Raw genomic sequence first — 18191 nt, forward strand, 5'->3', positions numbered from 1 at the left:
ATGCCGGCTCTTCCACAGTTTGATTACATCTTTGCTATTGGCACCATCTTCGCATTCCTGGACGCGTGGAACATTGGAGGTATATACAAATACGTCAAGCACATGAGTGAACTTCACTGACCGGAACTTCTAGCCAATGATGTAGCTAACTCCTTCGCCACATCCGTGGCCAGTCGTTCTTTGTCTCTTAAGCAAGCCATGTGCATCGCCTCCGTGATGGAGTTCGCCGGAGCGATGCTAGTCGGTTCCCGCGTCACTGATACCATCCGAACCAAGGTTATCAGCACAAAACTGTTCGAAGATGTAAGTAGTATTTTTTAAAAAAAGAAACACAGCATGTGAAACATCGGCTGACCTCGCACACCGTAATTTAGGACCCATCGGTGCTCATGTTGGGCATGATGTGTGCTATTGTCGGATCCGCCACCTACCTTACAATTGCTACCAGGTTCACAATGCCCGTATCCACAGTAAGTAATTTGTATGTACAAGTTTCATGTGAAACACACACTGATTTCATTCACCAACATGTAGACCCACTCGATCATGGGCGGTGTCATCGGTGTCGGTATCGCTGCCTCTGGCCCGCAGGGCATTAACTGGTCGTTCAAGGGTGTCTCTCAGGTTTTCGCCGCCTGGGGTATCGCTCCTGGTATAGCAGGTGGCTTTGGTGCCATCGTATTCTTGATCACCAAATACGGTGTCATGCGTCGCAACAACCCGGTATACAAGGCCTTCATTATGGTGCCGATCTATTTTTTCGTCACCTCGTTCCTACTATCCCTTCTCATCTGCTGGAAAGGTGGGTCTTCGAAGATCGATCTTACCGATATCCAAGCTGTATGGGTTTCCATCGTCGTCGGTGTAGTAGTCGCTCTTGTTGTTGCAACATGTAAGTTCATGACATCCTCGCTGCACTAGTAACCTTACTGACTCGCGATCTGGAGTTTTCATCCCCTTCCTGTATCGTCGCATCATCAAGGGTGACTGGGAGCTCAGGAACTGGCAGGTAGTCCAGGGTCCTCTTCTTCTCCGTCGCCCTGAGCCCACCCCACGCCCAGAGGGTATGACCGCTGGCAACATCCCAGACTTCTATGCCGGACATCTTACGGCGGAGGAACTTGAAGCAAAGCGCACTGGAGAAGGCCAACCCATACACGACGACATCGAGAAGGGTGCTATCCACTCGGTAAATGCAAAGGCGACTAGCTCCGACTCCGATATTACCCCAATCGAATCTGCACACCCGGTTACTGCCACTCCCGCGAGGCAACTCTCGACACCTAAGAAGCAGCCTCCTCCTGGTCCGTGGTACACACCTGCCGTCGCCTTCTGGTGGGCCAAATACGCTATCTTTCACGGTGTCGAACAAGACGTCGTCTCTCAGCAAAGCCACAAGGATTTCCTATCTGGTGACATCGAGAAGGTCCATGCCACTGGCGAACACTACGACAATAGGGCTGAATACACTTACTCTTTCCTACAAATCATGGTAAGTGAAAAGCGGGGATACCACAAAACGCATGTACTTACTTCATATCCTCCAGACTGCCTCAACCGCTTCTTTCGCTCATGGTGCCAACGACGTTAGCAACGCTATCGGACCATACACCGCCATTTACTTCATCTGGTCAACGGGAAAGATTTCTAGCAAGGTACCAGTTCCCCTCTGGATTCTCGCCTTCGGAGGTGCCAGCATTGTTGTCGGTCTATGGACCTACGGCTACAACATCATGCGCGCGCTGGGTAACAAGATCACTCTGCACTCACCATCGCGTGGATTTTCGATGGAGTTAGGCGCAGCGATTACTGTGATCTTGGCTACCAAGCTCTCGCTTCCTGTTTCGACTACTCAGGTAAGTTGGGACTGTACGAAATGCATGTGGGACATAAACTGACTTTGTACCTCCCTATCTGCAGTGTATTACTGGTGCTACTGTTGGTGTCGGTCTCTGCAATGGGTAAGTTGTGACTGTACGAAATGCATACGAGACATACACTGACTTTTCATCTTCACCTTTGCAGTACTTGGAGGACGATCAACTGGCGCATGGTTGCTTGGATCTACATGGGCTGGATCATCACTCTCCCTTGTGCTGGTATTATCTCCGGATGCTTGATGGGTATCATCCTAAATGCGCCAAGGTGGGGTAACGGTGTGTAGATCCCTGGGTGATTGAACGAGACGATGCGAGTTAATACGCATATGTTGGTATGGACTGAGGATGATGGTGCTATTTAAAAGCTTGTCGGATGTTGACCTCTAGCCTGATACCAGCGTTGTGCGCTACTAGATTGTGTTATTAATCGACTTTTACTTCATTATATTTTTCGCTCGACATGACTAGGCATTGCAAGAGGGGAAGAGCGAGCTGTTTGTACTCAGTGTAATCTTAGTCTTTGAACTCATCTGAGGGGTGCGCTGTCAGCTTGGGAACTCGTATATATGCTTCACGTACAATGCTCCTTGATACTGTGAACCAGTCCATGCTATATTTAGGAGTTGCGCAAATCAAAATGCATTGGATATTGCTACGGTGGACGTACTTCGTAAAAGGATCACGACGGCAAAGCTCACCAGATGAATTCAAATTCCGTCGTCTGGTGTACCCTTGTGTCCAATCTTATCTTTCCACCAGATACCGCTCGAATCGTTCCAGGTCTGGCCGTAGCAGTCTCATCGGCTACTGTACCATTTCCAGAACCTCCGTCGTACTTGACTACTAAAGCCCCACCAACTCGACTCAGCATCTTCATCTTGCTGATTCTGCCTCCTGCCCACTCAAGATCGAATACAAACCCGCCCCTAGCTACAAGCCCAGACACACTCCCGGTACTCCATTGCTCAGGAAGTACAGGCAAAAGCCATACCTCCCGTACGCCCTCCTCATCTATGATATGCGACTGGAGCAACGCTTCCGCAACACCGCTGACGAAGCCTAGATTTCCATCGATCTGGAAAACACCTTCGTTGACATCCATCAAATTGTTGTACACACTACTGTTGAAGAACTGGTACGTGTTCTCGGCCAGCGCTGTGCGATTTAGTAACCGCGCATACCAGTTGATCGTCCATGCACGCGACCATCCCGTTCCGGCGCCATTGTGGAAAAGCCGGTCTTCGAGAGTAGCAGCTGCGGCGTTGAAGAGCTTAGAATCGTAGCCTGGGGCACCAGGCGGAAGGATTTGGGTACCGGGGTATAGAGCGTATAGATGCGAGACGTGGCGGTGGCCCGGTTCTGCCTGTTCATAGTCTTGCATCCATTCTTGGAGTGTACCAGGATAGCGCGTTGAGTAGCGATATGGGGGGAGCCGGGCTTGGGTTTCTCGGACGCGACTTAGGAAAGACGAATCGGTGGTGGCATTGGTGAGAGTAGCAACTGCACGGAGGTAGTTCGTGAAAAGTTCGTTAAGGATCTCAATGTCACATGTTGGCCCCATGTCGAAATGGTAGGAGTTCCCGTCCGCGCCAATGTAAGTGTTCTCTGGAGATACCGATGGATTGGTAACAAGATATTCCGTCCCATTGACACTGTATGGCTGCAGTATGTCGAGATAGAATTCAATGGCCTTGGATACTGTCTCCAACTTCGAAGCTAGAAAGTCTTTATCACCTGTGTACCAATAATGCTCCAGTATATGAGTGACAAGCCATCCGGAAGACAAGGTCCAATATGTAGCAGGAAGCCAACGATCTACAGGTGCAGTATCGCCCCAAAGATCAGTGTTATGATGGCTCATCCATCCGGAGGTATTGTACATTCCACTAGCAGTATGCGCACCATCCTTGCGCATAAGCTCCAGAAGGTCAAACAAAGGTGTGTGGAGACTTGAAAGGCTTGTGACCTCTGCAGGCCAATAGTTCATTTGGAGATTGATGTTGACGGTATACTTCGAGCCCCATTGCGGCGCGAATTCTTTGTTCCAAATACCCTGGAGGTTTGCTGGTAGTGTTCCAATGCGCGATGATGCGATCAGCATGTAGCGGCCGTAGTTATACGACAGAGCGGTTAGATCAGGATCGATAGCCCCTTCGCGTGTCGCGTTGATGCGCTCGTCGGTTGGTAGACTGCTAGCTTTCGCGTCAGACCCTCTAAATTCCAAGATACTGGCGTTGTAGAGTGGTGCATAATCGTCAATGTGGCGTCGGAGAAGTTCATCGTACGTGTACTGGCGAGCTCGCTGGAAAGTGTCCTCTACAGCCGCACGCGTATCGTTGTGTCGATACGAGGTAGAAGCCGCGAAGAAAGCTGTCGCTTCCGTGGCATTATCGACAACGATAAATTCGCCAAGCGTCTTCAAATTACCATCCGTGTTTACGGCCAAAGCTGTTGTGAACACAATAGGATCAACGCCACCAGTTGCTCCCGTCATGTACGTGACACTATTCGCGTTCCAGTCTTGGTCGGAAGCCTCGTTCCCTCCATCCTCTGGTCGGTGTACACGGATCTGGAATGACAGTTTCTCAGATCCGGTGACTCGGAAATGGTGTACGAGAACGTCGTCTGGTGTTGACACAAATATTGCTCGTTCGTAGAGTGTTTCGTTGACAGTGAACTTCACACCAGCCACAGCAGTCTCAAGATCCAGCCAACGTTCGTAAGTCGTGTTGTCGTACTCGTTAGTGCCGTCAAAGAAGATGTCCATATCTCCCAGTGGTTGATAGTTTCTACAACTCTGGGGTGTGCCCATCATGCCTAGATTTGCCAGCTTCTCCGCATCCCCGGCCCGACCTCGTGCGAGTAAGTTCCGAACCTCTGAGACTGTCTGTGAGCTGTTTTGGTTCAGACGGTCCTGATGGCTACCCGACCAGATAGTCTCTTCGTTGAGCTGTATACGCTCCTGTACAGGTACCCCAAACACCATGCCACCAAGACGGCCGTTTCCTATTGGTAAAGCATCCGTCCAGGCATCGGAATCGGCAGGGGCCTTGTACCAAAGCCGTGTGTTGTTCGCTGCTATCAAGGGAACGAACCCCGAAATAACTATCAGGGTGGATGCGATCAACATTTGGGTTGATACTTCCTCCTGAATGTGCAGTGTTGATGAAATCAGAATGCGAGTACTGATAGTATTATAGACGTCTTACGATTATGTACCAAAGTCCATGGCTCCAAGCCTGCGTCGATCCGGGTTCTCATTGATGGATCACATTGTGCCTGCACCTAATGAAGATGAAGTGCGCCGCACCCCACATTCTATGTTCGACCTGCGCTATGTAGATCCTGGGCCCATCGCTTGATGTCTTGCATATCGGGTAGCTTTTCTTCAGCATTTTAGTCCGGAGTAGATCCGGAGAATACCCTGTTGTATTTAGCCTCGGAGAATGTGATCTGCATCGTGATGCAGGTCCTTGCAACAAGCAGGTTGTAACAACACGAGATGCATATTACCCCGCTCACATGGCGGGAAACGTTTCGGTTGTTGATGACCGCAGTTCTGATGTAAATGACGCAGTGGGGATCTGGCGCTTAGTCTCAGACCCACAAAGAATATCACTGAATGTCACTCTATCACCTTTCATGAAGAATCTTGGTCCCGCACATCGAGAAAACCGTCTACTTCTCATTCCTATTGCCGAGTGGAAGTTCACACAATGGTGAAGGGACTAAGGTGTTCTAGAGCGAGTGTAGGCTGAATGTGACCACGAACGAGCCGAGGGACGTGACAATCACCCACCACAATATATTTCGCAGAGGCTGAACCCCCATCACTGGGACGCGGGACGTTGACAAGCGCGTTCCCCAAGCCTGGTTCAGGCCCCGATGCGTATTTGCTCGGTATTGACGCGCTTTCACGCACTGGACGTAGAGCAGTGACGCCTGGGCTATCAGAAATCTGAATGAGAACATCACCTACTCGTATTTTCGCTGGCCCCATGCCAATAGCACCACCGTCAGTGACGAAGCACGTTCTTCCACGCATAGTTTCGTCAATTTCGCCGAAGAATCTTTGCACAAATTTCGCTGGTCTCTCGTTTAGGGTTGGGTCTCGAGTCAGAAATCTAAGAAGTATGCTATGCTGGTCCGACGACAGCCTATGGAGACCACCGCGCGAACGTGTGAGCACCTTCAGTAGGTCAAGAGCAGATAAATTCTCACTATGCGGAAGTTCACTACTGTGAGAAACATAAAGTTTGACCCAGTTCTCCAGATTATGGAACGTGCTTGTCAAGGCGACCTTGCCCATCTGCTTTCCCATAACGGTCAAGGTCATTTGATCAAGCATTATGATCTGGTTCCATTTAATCTTGGATCGATAGGCGCTATCGAAATTGCGATTGGCGTAGGGTTCGTAGATAGGCGTTACACGCCAGTCTGGTGTCCATGAAGGTAGTGATTTCGACGACGTAGGATGTGCGCCAGCAACACTTAACAGAATCGAAGGGGTTTGCATTACTTCCGAATAAGCAAAACTCATGTAGAGATCTTCAGTAGGCACTCGATAACTGATAGAGAGTGGTGACATGCTGAGACTGTTCAAAGCGTAAAGTATATCGCGATCATCGGAGCACTTTGCGGCGGCAAAGTTGAGCAAGAGATCTAGTAACCTCCTGGGAAGGAATTGCCCTCGACAAGAGAGTTGCAGGTTCGCCATGGCCCGAAGTCGTTCGATGACGGTTTTGTCCGTGGGGATGAAGGCGATCGAAGAAGTTTCAGATAGTCGCTGTAAGCGTTCAATGCGACACACAAATTCCTGAAACTCGACCGATTTTGTACCACACACCATGACAGCTTCTGATGCTAGTCCAACTTCCTGAATAACCCAGCGTCGATGAAACCAAGAACGCTTAATGAGCTCAATGGAAGGCTCAAGAGCAGAGTGGATGATATTGTCATCGTTCTCGTTCTGAACCGACTCCTCGCTATCTGACTCTGGTCCTAACCAAATGAGGACGCGGCTTGCGTCCGCGTATATGACCCCCATTTGTTTGACTTGACTCTCTTTCTCATGTAAGTCAGCTTGATTTATGGCAATGGAATCAATCCAAAGTTGACGATCACTCCTCGGTCTGCGCAAATTTCGTAGCATCTCAGCCACGTTGCGACGAGCTTCAAGCGACCGAGCACTTCCTGCCTCGAGGACAGAGATTGTGTCAGTCGTTGGGTCAGTGCCCCAAGCATACGACAGGGCCTCGTAGCTCAAAGACCAGAGTGGGGGTGCATCAGGCGCTGAAGCTTCTTCCTGGCGCCGCGCCCAGTATTTCGCAGATTGTTCTTCAAACTCTGTCTTGGCGACCTTATATCGTATTTGCATTTGAGACCGAGCCTCACTCAAATCGGCATGATGTGCATCGGTATCCGATCGCACGAGATCGCGTTTTACATAATGCTGAAGAGTTTTGTCGGCTTCCAGATCATTCCGTACTCTTTCAAATTCGGTTCGAGCATCGCGATAAGCAGCGTCAAGGTCGAACCTTGACCTGGCAACCGCTGGCAATCTCTCGTGGTGTTCTATGCTGATTTGTATCGGGTCCCTCGATTGTGTAGCTGCATGCAGACGGAGCAACCTTATATCGCTGGCGTGAGCTAAAGGCTGGTACTTATAGGCCTCCATGAGCACCATTGGACCAGTAATCATCGGGTGATCAGAAGAGCATCGTTGAAGCGGAGCACCAGTGCGGCAATGAACAGATACTGGTGTGCCGTATTGCGCATGTCATGACGCGCTATTGATCAGTCACAGGTATTAATGCTCACGACAAGGAGTATGCGCATCAACGGCAGTGCACGGATGGATGCGAGAGAGAAAGGTAGTTGGGAAACGAGGTGCGAAGCAGGTTCTGCCCGGTAATAACACGTATCTACTCGGGATTAACAATGGCTAACTCCGACGCGTTCATGTCACGTCCACGGTGCGTAGACCTCCGTGCTTCCATGGCATCAACGACACCTTCCTTTGTTCTACGCTTACACCTCACAGTTGCTGGTGCGACGTGACAAAACTAGACCCGTCCGTTCTAACCAGTCTGATGGCCATAGTGTCATGTCGTTCAACAACGGCCTCGTACTGCCCTTTGAAGTTTCCCTGCTCTTCTCCAGTCCACGAGTCAAAGATGGTGTATTCACCGTCAGCTTCCAACTCTGGTACCTCCGCGAAATCGATAACCTTAGTTTGAGTTGTGTTCAGTGTGTTCAACGCGAAGACATGTACCCCTTTGGAAGATAATCCACTCCAATACTCAGCCGGATGGGTCTGATTCCAAGTGAAGTCTGCGTTGACACCCCATTTGTAGGGCCTGGCTGCTGCACCAACGACTGGATCTTGGTTGAAACCGATGAGCTCCTTGTTACTCAAAATCTCCAAGATCTCCGGTTTAATGCCATGAAGTGGGGTACCGATGATTAGAGGCGACTTGAGAGCAGCCCAGAGAGCAAAATGGGAGCGGCTCTCTTGAATCGTAAGGTTTCCATTGCCCACCTCGAGCATGTCCCAGTCGCCATGTCCCCAGAAGTTGGTATCGTTGTTATAGAAGGATGCCTAAAGTTCATTATACGAATTTAGCAAATGCTTCACGCGCAGTTCGTACATGAAAGTTACGTACGTGATTGATTATCGGGCTGATTCCCCAAGAGTACTACAAAGGCAAGAGTACGAAGTCAGCGTGCGTATTGCCTGCATTGTATACACGAAAGACTTACTTGGTGTTTGTCATACCACTCAGGGTAGATGTCACCCCACATTCTCCAACTATGCCCGGTACTATTACCCCACTCCTCGATGTGGGCATGGCCCCAGGCACACTGTGAGTATTCGATCGTGCGGTTCGTGGCGAGTAGAGCATCGCTCATGATCTTGTAACGCGCGAAGCTCTTGGATGTCATCCAGTCGTAGCCCGCGGGCGCTGCAACGGGTCTCGCCTCTCCATCACCGCCAGCGGTTTGGTCCTCAGCTGGGGGGCCTCCCAGCCAGTTCTCTGGCCACCATCGATACTCATCGTCCCATTCATCGGGTACGGCGCAATTGTCATATTTGAGATCTGCATTGGATCAGTGGATGAAACCTAATGATGAAGACAGGTGGCTCACAGTCGATTCCCCAGTCAGCAAAGGTCTTTGCATCTACTTGTTCGTGTCCTAGAGAACCAGCATATCCACCACATGTTTTGTCTCCCGCATCGCCATAGATTCCAAGTTTCAGTCCAAGCTTGTGGATCTGGTCTGCTGTATGTTTGATGCCGTTTGGAAACTTGATGTAATCTGGACGAATCTTCCCCGTCACATTATCGCGCTGGTATGCTTTATCGCTCCAACAATCGTCGATGTTTACGTAATTGTAACCAAGGTCTTTCAATCCCAGAGAGATAAGGAGCTCACCAGTATCAAGGAAGACGGTTTCGTTGATGGCGCATTCATACTCGTTCCAGCTACTCCAACCCATAGCGGGTAGACGGCCTGTCCCGTCTTTCGACACTAGTCCATGACTAGAGCCAAACAGTACCAGCCCGACGAACATGGAGTGTAGCGCCATGTCTGTGGTAATAAGAAGACAGTTTGTTCTGAATATGAGGTTGCTGGTATAACGGCCTATATAACATGCACCATACTCGAAGGATTGTGAGGAAGGATTACCATTCTTGAAGCGGGACTTGCCTCCGCAACCGCTTTGGGCAAGCACCGTAGTGACCGGCGTGATAATTGCAGGATCGACGACTAGTGGAGAATCCAATATAGTTTTTCCGAGATCTTGAGAAGTCGTTAACCGAACTTCAACAGCCAGCTGTTGAAGGGCATTGCATTCGAGGCCTGAGCAATTCAAGCAATCGAGTCTGTCTGTCAAATGGAGCTATAAACGCGCTATTTGCTCTTCACAAGCAATTGTACAGAGTCATTCAATCCATTCTCTGCATCGAATAACCCCATTCGGAATACTCATGTAGAAATTGATGTATGAGGGAAACTAGAAGCGTGCCCAGGTGATGATCAACTGGGCTGGCGGGATCTTCGGCTGAGGCTCCCCTAGCGTGAATGACATCAAGATTAGCGTCTGCCTCCTCCCCTACATTCTGCATCTTAGCACCACCAACACACACACACACACACACACACACTGCCGCTCAGTGCTTGTGGCCGTGATGATCATGGCCATGTTCGTGTGAGTGATCATGATCGTGTTCCTCTTCATCGTGCGCCCGTGGCCATTCTGCCCAATAGCTATCATCCCACATCTCCTGCAGAGCCTCTTCCTTCTCATCATCGTCCAACTCGTTGTTGTGCATTATCTTGTCCCATTTCTTCATCTCAGATGAAGAAATAAGGCAGGCGTCCAGCTTCTTCGTCAACCCATCAACATCGAGCTTCTCCCCAATGAACACCATCTCTTGCCTGCGATCTCCCCAGTCACCCTCAAAGTCGTTCTTGATAGCCTTCAGTGTGTCCTCATCAGCGCCCCAGTCTTCCTCGGATACGCAGCAGAACCACGGCATCTCAGATCCGAGTGTCAGCATTGCGCCTGCCGTGCTCCACGAACCCATCTGGTTGGGACGCGTTGCAAGCCAGAATATGCCTTTGCTCCGGTGCAGACCACCAAAGTAGGCGCACGCCTTCTTGTTGGCCAAGATCTGCTTGTCATCCATTGGAGGGGCTGCATCGTCATCACTCATCCTATCGGAATCGTCCCCCGAGACGCTATCTTTGCCAGATTCAGATGAACAGTCAACTTTATTCTCGTCTTTATCATCTTCTTCATCCTCGCCGCCGTCCACGTCTTCAGCCTCATCTTGCAAAAGGATGAATTTGCCCTCGATGAGCCGGTACAGCTTTAATGGATCAAACGGCTTTCGGGCCCGATACACAAAAGATCCGATGCCGTACCTGGATACAGATTAGCCAAAGCACGACGTTAAGTAGAAAGTGACCTACTCCAATGTTTCCGGCCTAGGTGCGATACGCTTCTTGCCAGAAACATCCATTACCGTCATCTCGTGTAGACTCTGCAACCATCCAACGCTTGCGACGGCCTCACCGAAGTTGAAAATGCCCGTATTCAGCATCTCGCAGACATCTACTTTGGAGTACCTGGCTTCGATGACCTTGGCTTTTGGGTTGAGCGACTTGATGTAGGCTTTGACACGGCCCAGGGTTGACGCATCTACCCTGTCAATCTTGTTCACAATAATGACATTGGCAAACTCGATCTGGTCAGCAAAGAGATCGGAGATGGTCCGCTGGTCCTCGTCTGGTATTTCTTCTTTTCCGAAACGGTCCTGTAGGAACTCAGCCGTATCGAACTCAGAAAAGAAGCGGAAGGCATCTACCACGGTTACCATGGTGTCGACGGTGGCAATAGTCTTCAAACCGCCGAGCCTCGCGCTTCAATGCAAGTTAGCTATGATCTTGAAGCGACGTCTGCTGGTGACTTACACTTTGGCGAATACCTCTTTCTCGTCAGGCTCCATTCCCTCGGCATCGATCATCGCCTCAGTAAGCTCTGTCGTGAAGGTCTCCGCAACCTGTTGTGGCTCACTGATACCGGAGCTTTCTATAACCACATGGTCAAATTCTTGTTCATTCCAAGCGAGGCGTGCAAGTTCAACCAGCAAGTCGCTGCGAAGCGTGCAGCAAATACCTAGTTTACGTGTACAAGTCAGTATATGTCTCACATGCAGTTCGTACAGAGATGTTTGCTTACAACCATTCTCCATCTGAATCATCTTCTCTTTGACACGGATCTCCCCTTTGGTATCCTTGCTGTTTCCACGGCTGATGAGGTTCGCGTCGACGTTTACAGAAGCCATATCGTTAACGATAACAGCAATTCGCAATCGATGGTCCGGTGACTGCAGGATGTGCCTGAGTAACGTCGTCTTGCCACTGCCCTACTATTGTCAGTACATGGCTCAATTGGTCTCACTGTCACGTACCAGGAATCCAGACAGAATAGTCACTGGGAGTGGCTTTCGCTCACTGGTCTTGTTCCTCGTCTTCATCTTCGCACCGTTGGTCTTTCTACGCTTTGCAGGTGGCATAGGGGGGTTGTTATGGTCGTTGCAAGGTGTTCAAACGTTTGGAACCTGCCTAGGATTTGTTTGAACGGTTTTTGTATCTGTCATGTTGCCGTTGTGCGCTCGACCAATTGAGCACCTCGATGGCTAGATCGCATCAGCACCAAAGCAACGCATGCCATTCGTCGACAACGCGAAAGATACCAACATGGTAACTACCAACCTAGTTGTAGTATGCCGTGTTCATCTCGGTGTCGATAGGGAAGGTTAGGATTGGCCCAACCTGTGAATCAGATCCCGCGTATGCAGTTCAGTGCAATTCTCCCACGTACCTCATCAAGCAGTACACCGTAAACGTCGTGGACATTACAAGTCATAAATCTATAAATATCTTTCGTCGTATGGCGTTTGCGACTCGAACAACGAAAGAGGGCAGGATGTGCCTACCACGAGCATGGTGAGTCTTCTAGACCGAGCTGCGCTCCGGGTTCATATGTCTTGTCGTTCCGGATAATGGATAGCAGACAGCTTCGTCATGGCGGATGAAACGAAGATGGTTACGTTGTTCAGATGCGGAAAGGACGCTTGGAAGCCGCGCGAGTAGCGTGGCGCGTCGATGATGTCACTAGTCGCGTCGCGCTTTTCTCTCTTTACAAATCAAGCTTCTGTTATTACTCCAACCATGTACGGCATCAAGCAACATCTCTTAATATAATTACCTTATGCAAAACTCCGGTATACAGCTTGCCTATTCCTTTTACAATGATCTGGGATGCTGAAAGCCTGCACCATATTCCGTCGTAGCATTCAGCCTCTCAAGAATGTACTCTCCCGCCCGGATCGGCTTCCATCGACTTTCTTCACCCTCTTTCAGACACGTCGGTAATGTCTCAATCATCGTGTCATAGTTGACTATCAAGCTGTTAGCATAAATAAAACCATAGGGTAGGTTCTAAAACGCATTGTCTTAGAGCTGTCTTCGCTGCGTAGGCAAGAAGATGTTAGACGCTGTTACTAATTCTCCCTGCCTACGCTAAGGCTAAATTAACTGCGGACTTACTATTAACCAGTTAGCTAAATGTCTTATACAGTGTTTGTGGCGGCTACTTTACCCAGAAAAGAAGAATGGCACACTATATCTAGCGTCCGTGCTTCTGTTCACGACTGCAGAGGTGAAGATACGAAGTTAGTCTATGTCTCACATGCCTTTCGTACAGTCACAACTTACCTCGGTGTACCGTGCTTTTATACAACCCATTCGTCCAGCGCATCAAGAAATCAGCAACGTTGACGATGAGGGCACCAGGGATGTGCGAAGCAATATGCCATTGACCTGAAGGTTTGAGGATCTCGAGACCTGGCGTAGTGGATGTGAGGAGCAAGGTGAAGCACTCATAATCTGAATGCGCGCCGAGGCCGATTTGGTCTTCTTGACTTGGTGTAAGATCATCAATAAGAGGGGTTTTAGGAGGTGGGTAGTAGAGGAGTCGTGCGATGCCACCGGGGTGCGTGGTCATGGAGTCGAAGTAGTCCTCGGGTAGATCGAGCGAGAGCGCGAAGAGCCGGAATAAATGACGGGCGAGACCGAGGACCTGTACGTCAAAAATTAGCATACCCGCATGTCACGCTGATGAACCAAGTACCTAGGTGGTGGAAGTGACTTACAGCGCCATAGTAATCTTTGACGCTATCGTAAAATCCTGGCAAATCTTGCTCGTTTGGCCACATATTGCCGTTACCTGCCGACCCGTCAAGGTTCCTGTACTTTCCATCGCCACCGGTTGGATCAAGCGCTGCTTCGTATGCGAAGTTGAACACATCTTTCTCTTCTTTGTCACCAGCAATAGATGTGTATTCGCTTGGCTCCCACCCCAGGCCGAACCTGTTATTCTTCACATGTAGCTTTCCTTTCTTGTTCTGCGGAAGCTCATGCACAAAGCGTTCGGCCTGGCGCAAGATTCCGTTACAGGCTGCTTCGGGTATTTGGTGATTGGTGACGTAGGCGAACCCAGAGGTTGTACATGCTTGACGAATCTGGGCTGCAACTGCTTTACGGTGTTCAAGAGACACGGAGAAGGAGGGTGTCAGATCAATTATGGGTATCTTAAAGTTCTCATCAGCGACAGGATCCTTTGCCGAAAGTCTCGATTGTAGATATGCGGCGGCGCCATTCCGGGCTTCATCGTATGTTGTTTTATCTGGTGCACCCGTGGCATGCTCCATAGTCGCTGCCATGACTGATTCGGCTGACCTGCCTACTTCTCCAAGTTCGAAGCGAGACCGGAGGGTAGGGTCTCTGTAAGGCGTAGGGCGCAGGCTGATAAACGTATACTGAAGTGGGGGTATCGGCGATGGACCGGATCTAAGACTCCACATGCACCTCCATCAGATACCCCTCGCCCACAACACCAAACTCCTCGCCCACAAACCCCAATCATGCTTGATACTCCAAACACCACGGTTATCACCAACGGTCGCTTCTTCAATAGCGGCGCAGCGCAATCGGAAGCACGGTTCCACTCGACGTTGGTCACTCAGAATGGCAAGATCAGCTTTATCGGCAGCTCGGACGACCCAATTGTTCAATCATACCACGACGCTGGCGCGAAAGTGACCGATCTTGGCGGGAAGCATGTTCTTCCCGGGTTCATCGATGCACACATGCAAGTAACATCCTACACACTGCATCTGAGACAGATACTGACTTCGCACACCGAATCCTAGGCACTTTTTGATGCTGGGCCAGTCGCTGCATAAAGTTGATTTGGATCACGCGAAGGATTTGGATGAAATTCGATCGCGCATCTCAAGATATGCAAAGGCAAACCCAGATAAACCTCGCATACTGTGCAAAGGCTGGATGCACTCAATGACCAATGGCGAGGCCAAGGCGAGTATGCTGGACGATCTGGACGAGAGACCCATTTACATAGACTCCAAGGACATTCATTCGTGCTGGTGTAACAGCGCAGCGTTAAGAGAGATGGGTGTTCAGGACATGGAGGCGCCAGCTGGTGGGACAATCGAAAGGGATGCGAATGGCAATGCATCGGGTCTTTTGAGCGAAGCTTGTGTGCTTTTGATCGTATGGCCATATCTGGCAAAGGTCACACCGCTCGATGAGAAAATGGCGGCTTTGAGAACTGCAATCAAAGCATATCATGCAGTTGGCTGTACGGGATGTATTGACATGGCAATGGATGAAAATGCCTGGGAAGCTATCCTTGCTCTACGATCTGCCGAAGGGCTACCGCTACGAGTGGCTGCGCACTGGTGCATTATGCCAGGCAATGGAAAGGAGCATCGCTTGCGGCAAGTTGAGCGTGCTATCAAGCTGAGCCAAGAGTTCAACAACGAGACCAGCCCAGATTTGAGGATTGTTGGTATCAAGATCATCAGTGATGGCGTTATTGATGCGTGTACTGCAGCGCTGGCAGAACCTTACACCTCCAACGGGCATTTCGAGGGTCCTATCTGGACACCTGAAATGCTCGATCCAGTCGTCAAAAAAGCAACTGAGGGTGGGTTGCAATGCGCATTGCACGCAATTGGAGATCAAGCCGTTCACAACGCTGTCAACGTCCTTGAGAAGTATGGGAAACAAGGCCAAAGGCATCGCATTGAGCATCTTGAACTCACCGCGCCGGAAGATGCAAAGCGACTTGGTCAGCTCGGCATTACAGCAAGCATACAACCGGTTCACTCCGACCCAGCCATCCTCCGTGCATGGCCGAAGCTTCTTGGCCCCGAACGCGTGAAGCGAGCATTCGCATACTCTGACTTCGCAGACCACGGCGCACCGCTCGCTATCGGTTCAGATACACCTACAGCTCCATACGCGCCTTTGCCAAATCTATACGTTGCAACCACCCGTAGATCGGCGAGACAACCGCACGCCGGCGACGCGCCTGTCAATGAGAACTTCAGGCTTGAGCTGACGCAAGCGGTAGCTGCTGTAACAGAGGGGGCAGCGTATTCTTCCTTCGCCGAAGGTCGTGTAGGCAGTTTGGAGGTAGGAAAGATGGCGGACTTTTGTGTGGTGGAAATGGACTGGAAAGGGGAAGACTTACTCAAAGCCAAGGTGTTAGAAACGTGGTTCGAAGGGAAGCAGGTGTACAATGCTTAGATGTTGGTATTGCTGGGGCAGAAGAGTTACTGAGGAATCTGAGAAACGAAGATATGGAACCATCCATGACGCCCGCCATGCAAACCGCTTTTTAACACCATGGTAACCAAGTCATATTTCGCACACGTAGAATCGATGTCATCAGGCTGAGAATGTCTGAAAAAGCTTCAAAAATGGCCACACAAGGGCGACATCTATGTGCCGCTTACAACGATCCCGATCACATCAATGCGCACGCAATTGCATTGCACTCTGTGGTGCGAAAACATCTTGCTATTGCCAATAGTGGTGGTCACGTACCATTCATGTATCAGCTGTAGGCCTGAAACCCAAAGTGCAGCCCCGCAACTTCGCATGTTTCAACACCTCGACTCGACCTACCGAGACAGCGTCTCGAACTCAAGTGCGGAATGCCACTCCGCGTCTCTACCGTCATGATTTAGTCGCAAAAGACGGTTTAGTCTCCGTCACACGCAGGCACATTGTTGTACGGCGTTCCCGCCCGTCTTAGCAGCTCTTATCGAGGCTTAGACCTGTAAGAAATGCAGCCGAGGAACATCGCGTCGTGAGGCATGATCCTAAGGTGTTTCGAAATCCGATGGATGCCATCATGGGTCTTGTTCAGATATATTGATCGATTATCACGTCCTGTCGTTCGCAGATCAGTTCACACCTTACGCACACTATATCCACATTGACAATCAATCAATACCTCCGCTGCTCATCGCATTTGAATAAAGATTGCATATCGAATACGTTCGTATTGCCAAACCAGCCGAAGAGATGTTGACAAACCGTCGCTCGACCATGATGGTCCCTCCCAACCGCATGCCCAGCTGGCATCCCCACTCGAAAGGCACGATGCCCGAACAGCCTTCATCTGCGCCTCTCGCAATCGATACTGAAGCACCCCAAAGCCGCACACCCGCCATTTTGACCTCCACGGCGTCCGACCTGCCCGGCCATCGCATCATACGCGTTCTCGGTGCTGTTCACGGAACCACAAGCGCCACACGCAAAGACACAAAATCCTTCATCAAGAACATCGCAAGCACTTTCAACACCAATTGGGGAGAAGCAAGGAGCGTAACAAGTATCGTGTATCAAGCGCGCGACCAAGCAATTGATAGGCTCGTGAAAGAGGCGATAAGCAAAGGTGCAAATGCAATTGTCGGGTTGGATATACGAGAAAGCGAAATACTGGGATGCATCGTGGTAAGCGTCAGCGGAACGGCCGCTTGGGTTGAGAAAGCGAACCAAATCAAAAGAGACAGTGCGCAAGAGGCTGATCCGTTTAGATGACAATGTATAGAAGGCGGAGGGCTTCAGTGTGCAGTAAGGCTAGAAGAGTGGACTTTTAGACAGGTAATTAATGGAACGATGCAGCACTGGATTGCCGCATCAAAACATTGATCTTCTTCGATAGCGCGGTATTTGAGATCAGGTATCAACTAAGCCTTCAGACTCTTCACTGCCTAGGTACATTGGCCATAGTTTTTGCTCTTTCGCGGGACCTGCTCGTGACTGACAGGCAAAGAGTCAGCCGTTACTGTTGGTTTGGCAGTGATGGAGAGTTCCTCACAAAGCGACTTTTCCGCAGCGGAAATTGATCACCCGAGCCGTTCAAGCACTGACTTGCCCCACTTCATATTATTTCACCGTCTTGCCTTGGAAATCAGCATCAGGCTCCACGCGTTGCTATCGTGAGCATCTCTCGAGAGCGAACACAGGAACGAATTTCCTGGGCGCCAAATCGTGCCATACCTAGGTATCGTACCGCTCGGAGGCTAACATGTGCTAATACCGGAGTAGCAGTTTAGCCGCCTATAAGGCCGATGCGACCTTTGACGGCGAAAGCACCGAGCCGCGATGAAGCGGAGACCCCAGCATCCCCCAGGTTCTTTCCGTAGCCTCGGCAAGTGGAGACGCCCTATGGCACCAGTCAAACTCCACAAGATGAACGGTAGTCGAAGATGATACCAGTACTATCTCGGGCACAGCGACTGGACGTTAGCAACAGCTTCCGCGCATTGTGGGTGGAAGTATTGCACATCGCCCGGTGTTCCTCGAGCCAAGATGTCGGACATCGCATCACGTCACTCGAGAGGGGTCGCTGCATCC

General features: G+C 50.3%; 7 protein-coding genes across 7 annotated transcripts; 2 read left to right on the forward strand and 5 right to left on the reverse strand.

Annotated features, from left to right (window-relative positions):
- On the forward strand, positions 1 to 2164 carry ALTATR162_LOCUS5652 (uncharacterized protein; the record flags this gene model as incomplete). The annotated part of the gene is made up of 8 exons (XM_043313271.1): positions 1 to 79; positions 134 to 303; positions 375 to 470; positions 535 to 892; positions 948 to 1492; positions 1548 to 1856; positions 1921 to 1961; positions 2026 to 2164. 8 exons carry the CDS (start codon positions 1 to 3, stop codon positions 2162 to 2164), a joined length of 1737 nt encoding a protein of 578 aa, XP_043169206.1.
- A 410-nt stretch (positions 2165 to 2574) lies between these two features.
- On the reverse strand, positions 2575 to 5010 carry ALTATR162_LOCUS5653 (uncharacterized protein; the record flags this gene model as incomplete). Its single annotated transcript, XM_043313272.1, has 1 exon — positions 2575 to 5010. The coding sequence occupies one exon, from the start codon at positions 5008 to 5010 to the stop codon at positions 2575 to 2577; it is 2436 nt and encodes an 811-aa protein (XP_043169207.1).
- A 579-nt stretch (positions 5011 to 5589) lies between these two features.
- Positions 5590 to 7566, reverse strand: ALTATR162_LOCUS5654 (uncharacterized protein; the record flags this gene model as incomplete). Its single annotated transcript, XM_043313273.1, has 1 exon — positions 5590 to 7566. One exon carries the CDS (start codon positions 7564 to 7566, stop codon positions 5590 to 5592), a length of 1977 nt encoding a protein of 658 aa, XP_043169208.1.
- A 351-nt stretch (positions 7567 to 7917) lies between these two features.
- On the reverse strand, positions 7918 to 9471 carry ALTATR162_LOCUS5655 (uncharacterized protein; the record flags this gene model as incomplete). The annotated part of the gene is made up of 3 exons (XM_043313274.1): positions 7918 to 8481; positions 8643 to 8980; positions 9030 to 9471. 3 exons carry the CDS (start codon positions 9469 to 9471, stop codon positions 7918 to 7920), a joined length of 1344 nt encoding a protein of 447 aa, XP_043169209.1.
- A 586-nt stretch (positions 9472 to 10057) lies between these two features.
- On the reverse strand, positions 10058 to 11968 carry ALTATR162_LOCUS5656 (uncharacterized protein; the record flags this gene model as incomplete). Its single annotated transcript, XM_043313275.1, has 5 exons — positions 10058 to 10814; positions 10863 to 11312; positions 11364 to 11568; positions 11632 to 11818; positions 11864 to 11968. The coding sequence occupies 5 exons, from the start codon at positions 11966 to 11968 to the stop codon at positions 10058 to 10060; spliced, it is 1704 nt and encodes a 567-aa protein (XP_043169210.1).
- A 733-nt stretch (positions 11969 to 12701) lies between these two features.
- ALTATR162_LOCUS5657 (uncharacterized protein) lies at positions 12702 to 14167 on the reverse strand (the record flags this gene model as incomplete). Its single annotated transcript, XM_043313276.1, has 3 exons — positions 12702 to 12856; positions 13173 to 13536; positions 13610 to 14167. 3 exons carry the CDS (start codon positions 14165 to 14167, stop codon positions 12702 to 12704), a joined length of 1077 nt encoding a protein of 358 aa, XP_043169211.1.
- A 213-nt stretch (positions 14168 to 14380) lies between these two features.
- Positions 14381 to 16070, forward strand: ALTATR162_LOCUS5658 (uncharacterized protein; the record flags this gene model as incomplete). Its single annotated transcript, XM_043313277.1, has 2 exons — positions 14381 to 14607; positions 14669 to 16070. 2 exons carry the CDS (start codon positions 14381 to 14383, stop codon positions 16068 to 16070), a joined length of 1629 nt encoding a protein of 542 aa, XP_043169212.1.
- Positions 16071 to 18191: the final 2121 nt, after the last annotated feature.

Source organism: Alternaria atra (assembly GCF_907166805.1).
Source record: "Alternaria atra isolate CS162 genome assembly, contig: 25, whole genome shotgun sequence".
Classification (NCBI taxonomy): domain Eukaryota; kingdom Fungi; phylum Ascomycota; class Dothideomycetes; order Pleosporales; family Pleosporaceae; genus Alternaria; species Alternaria atra.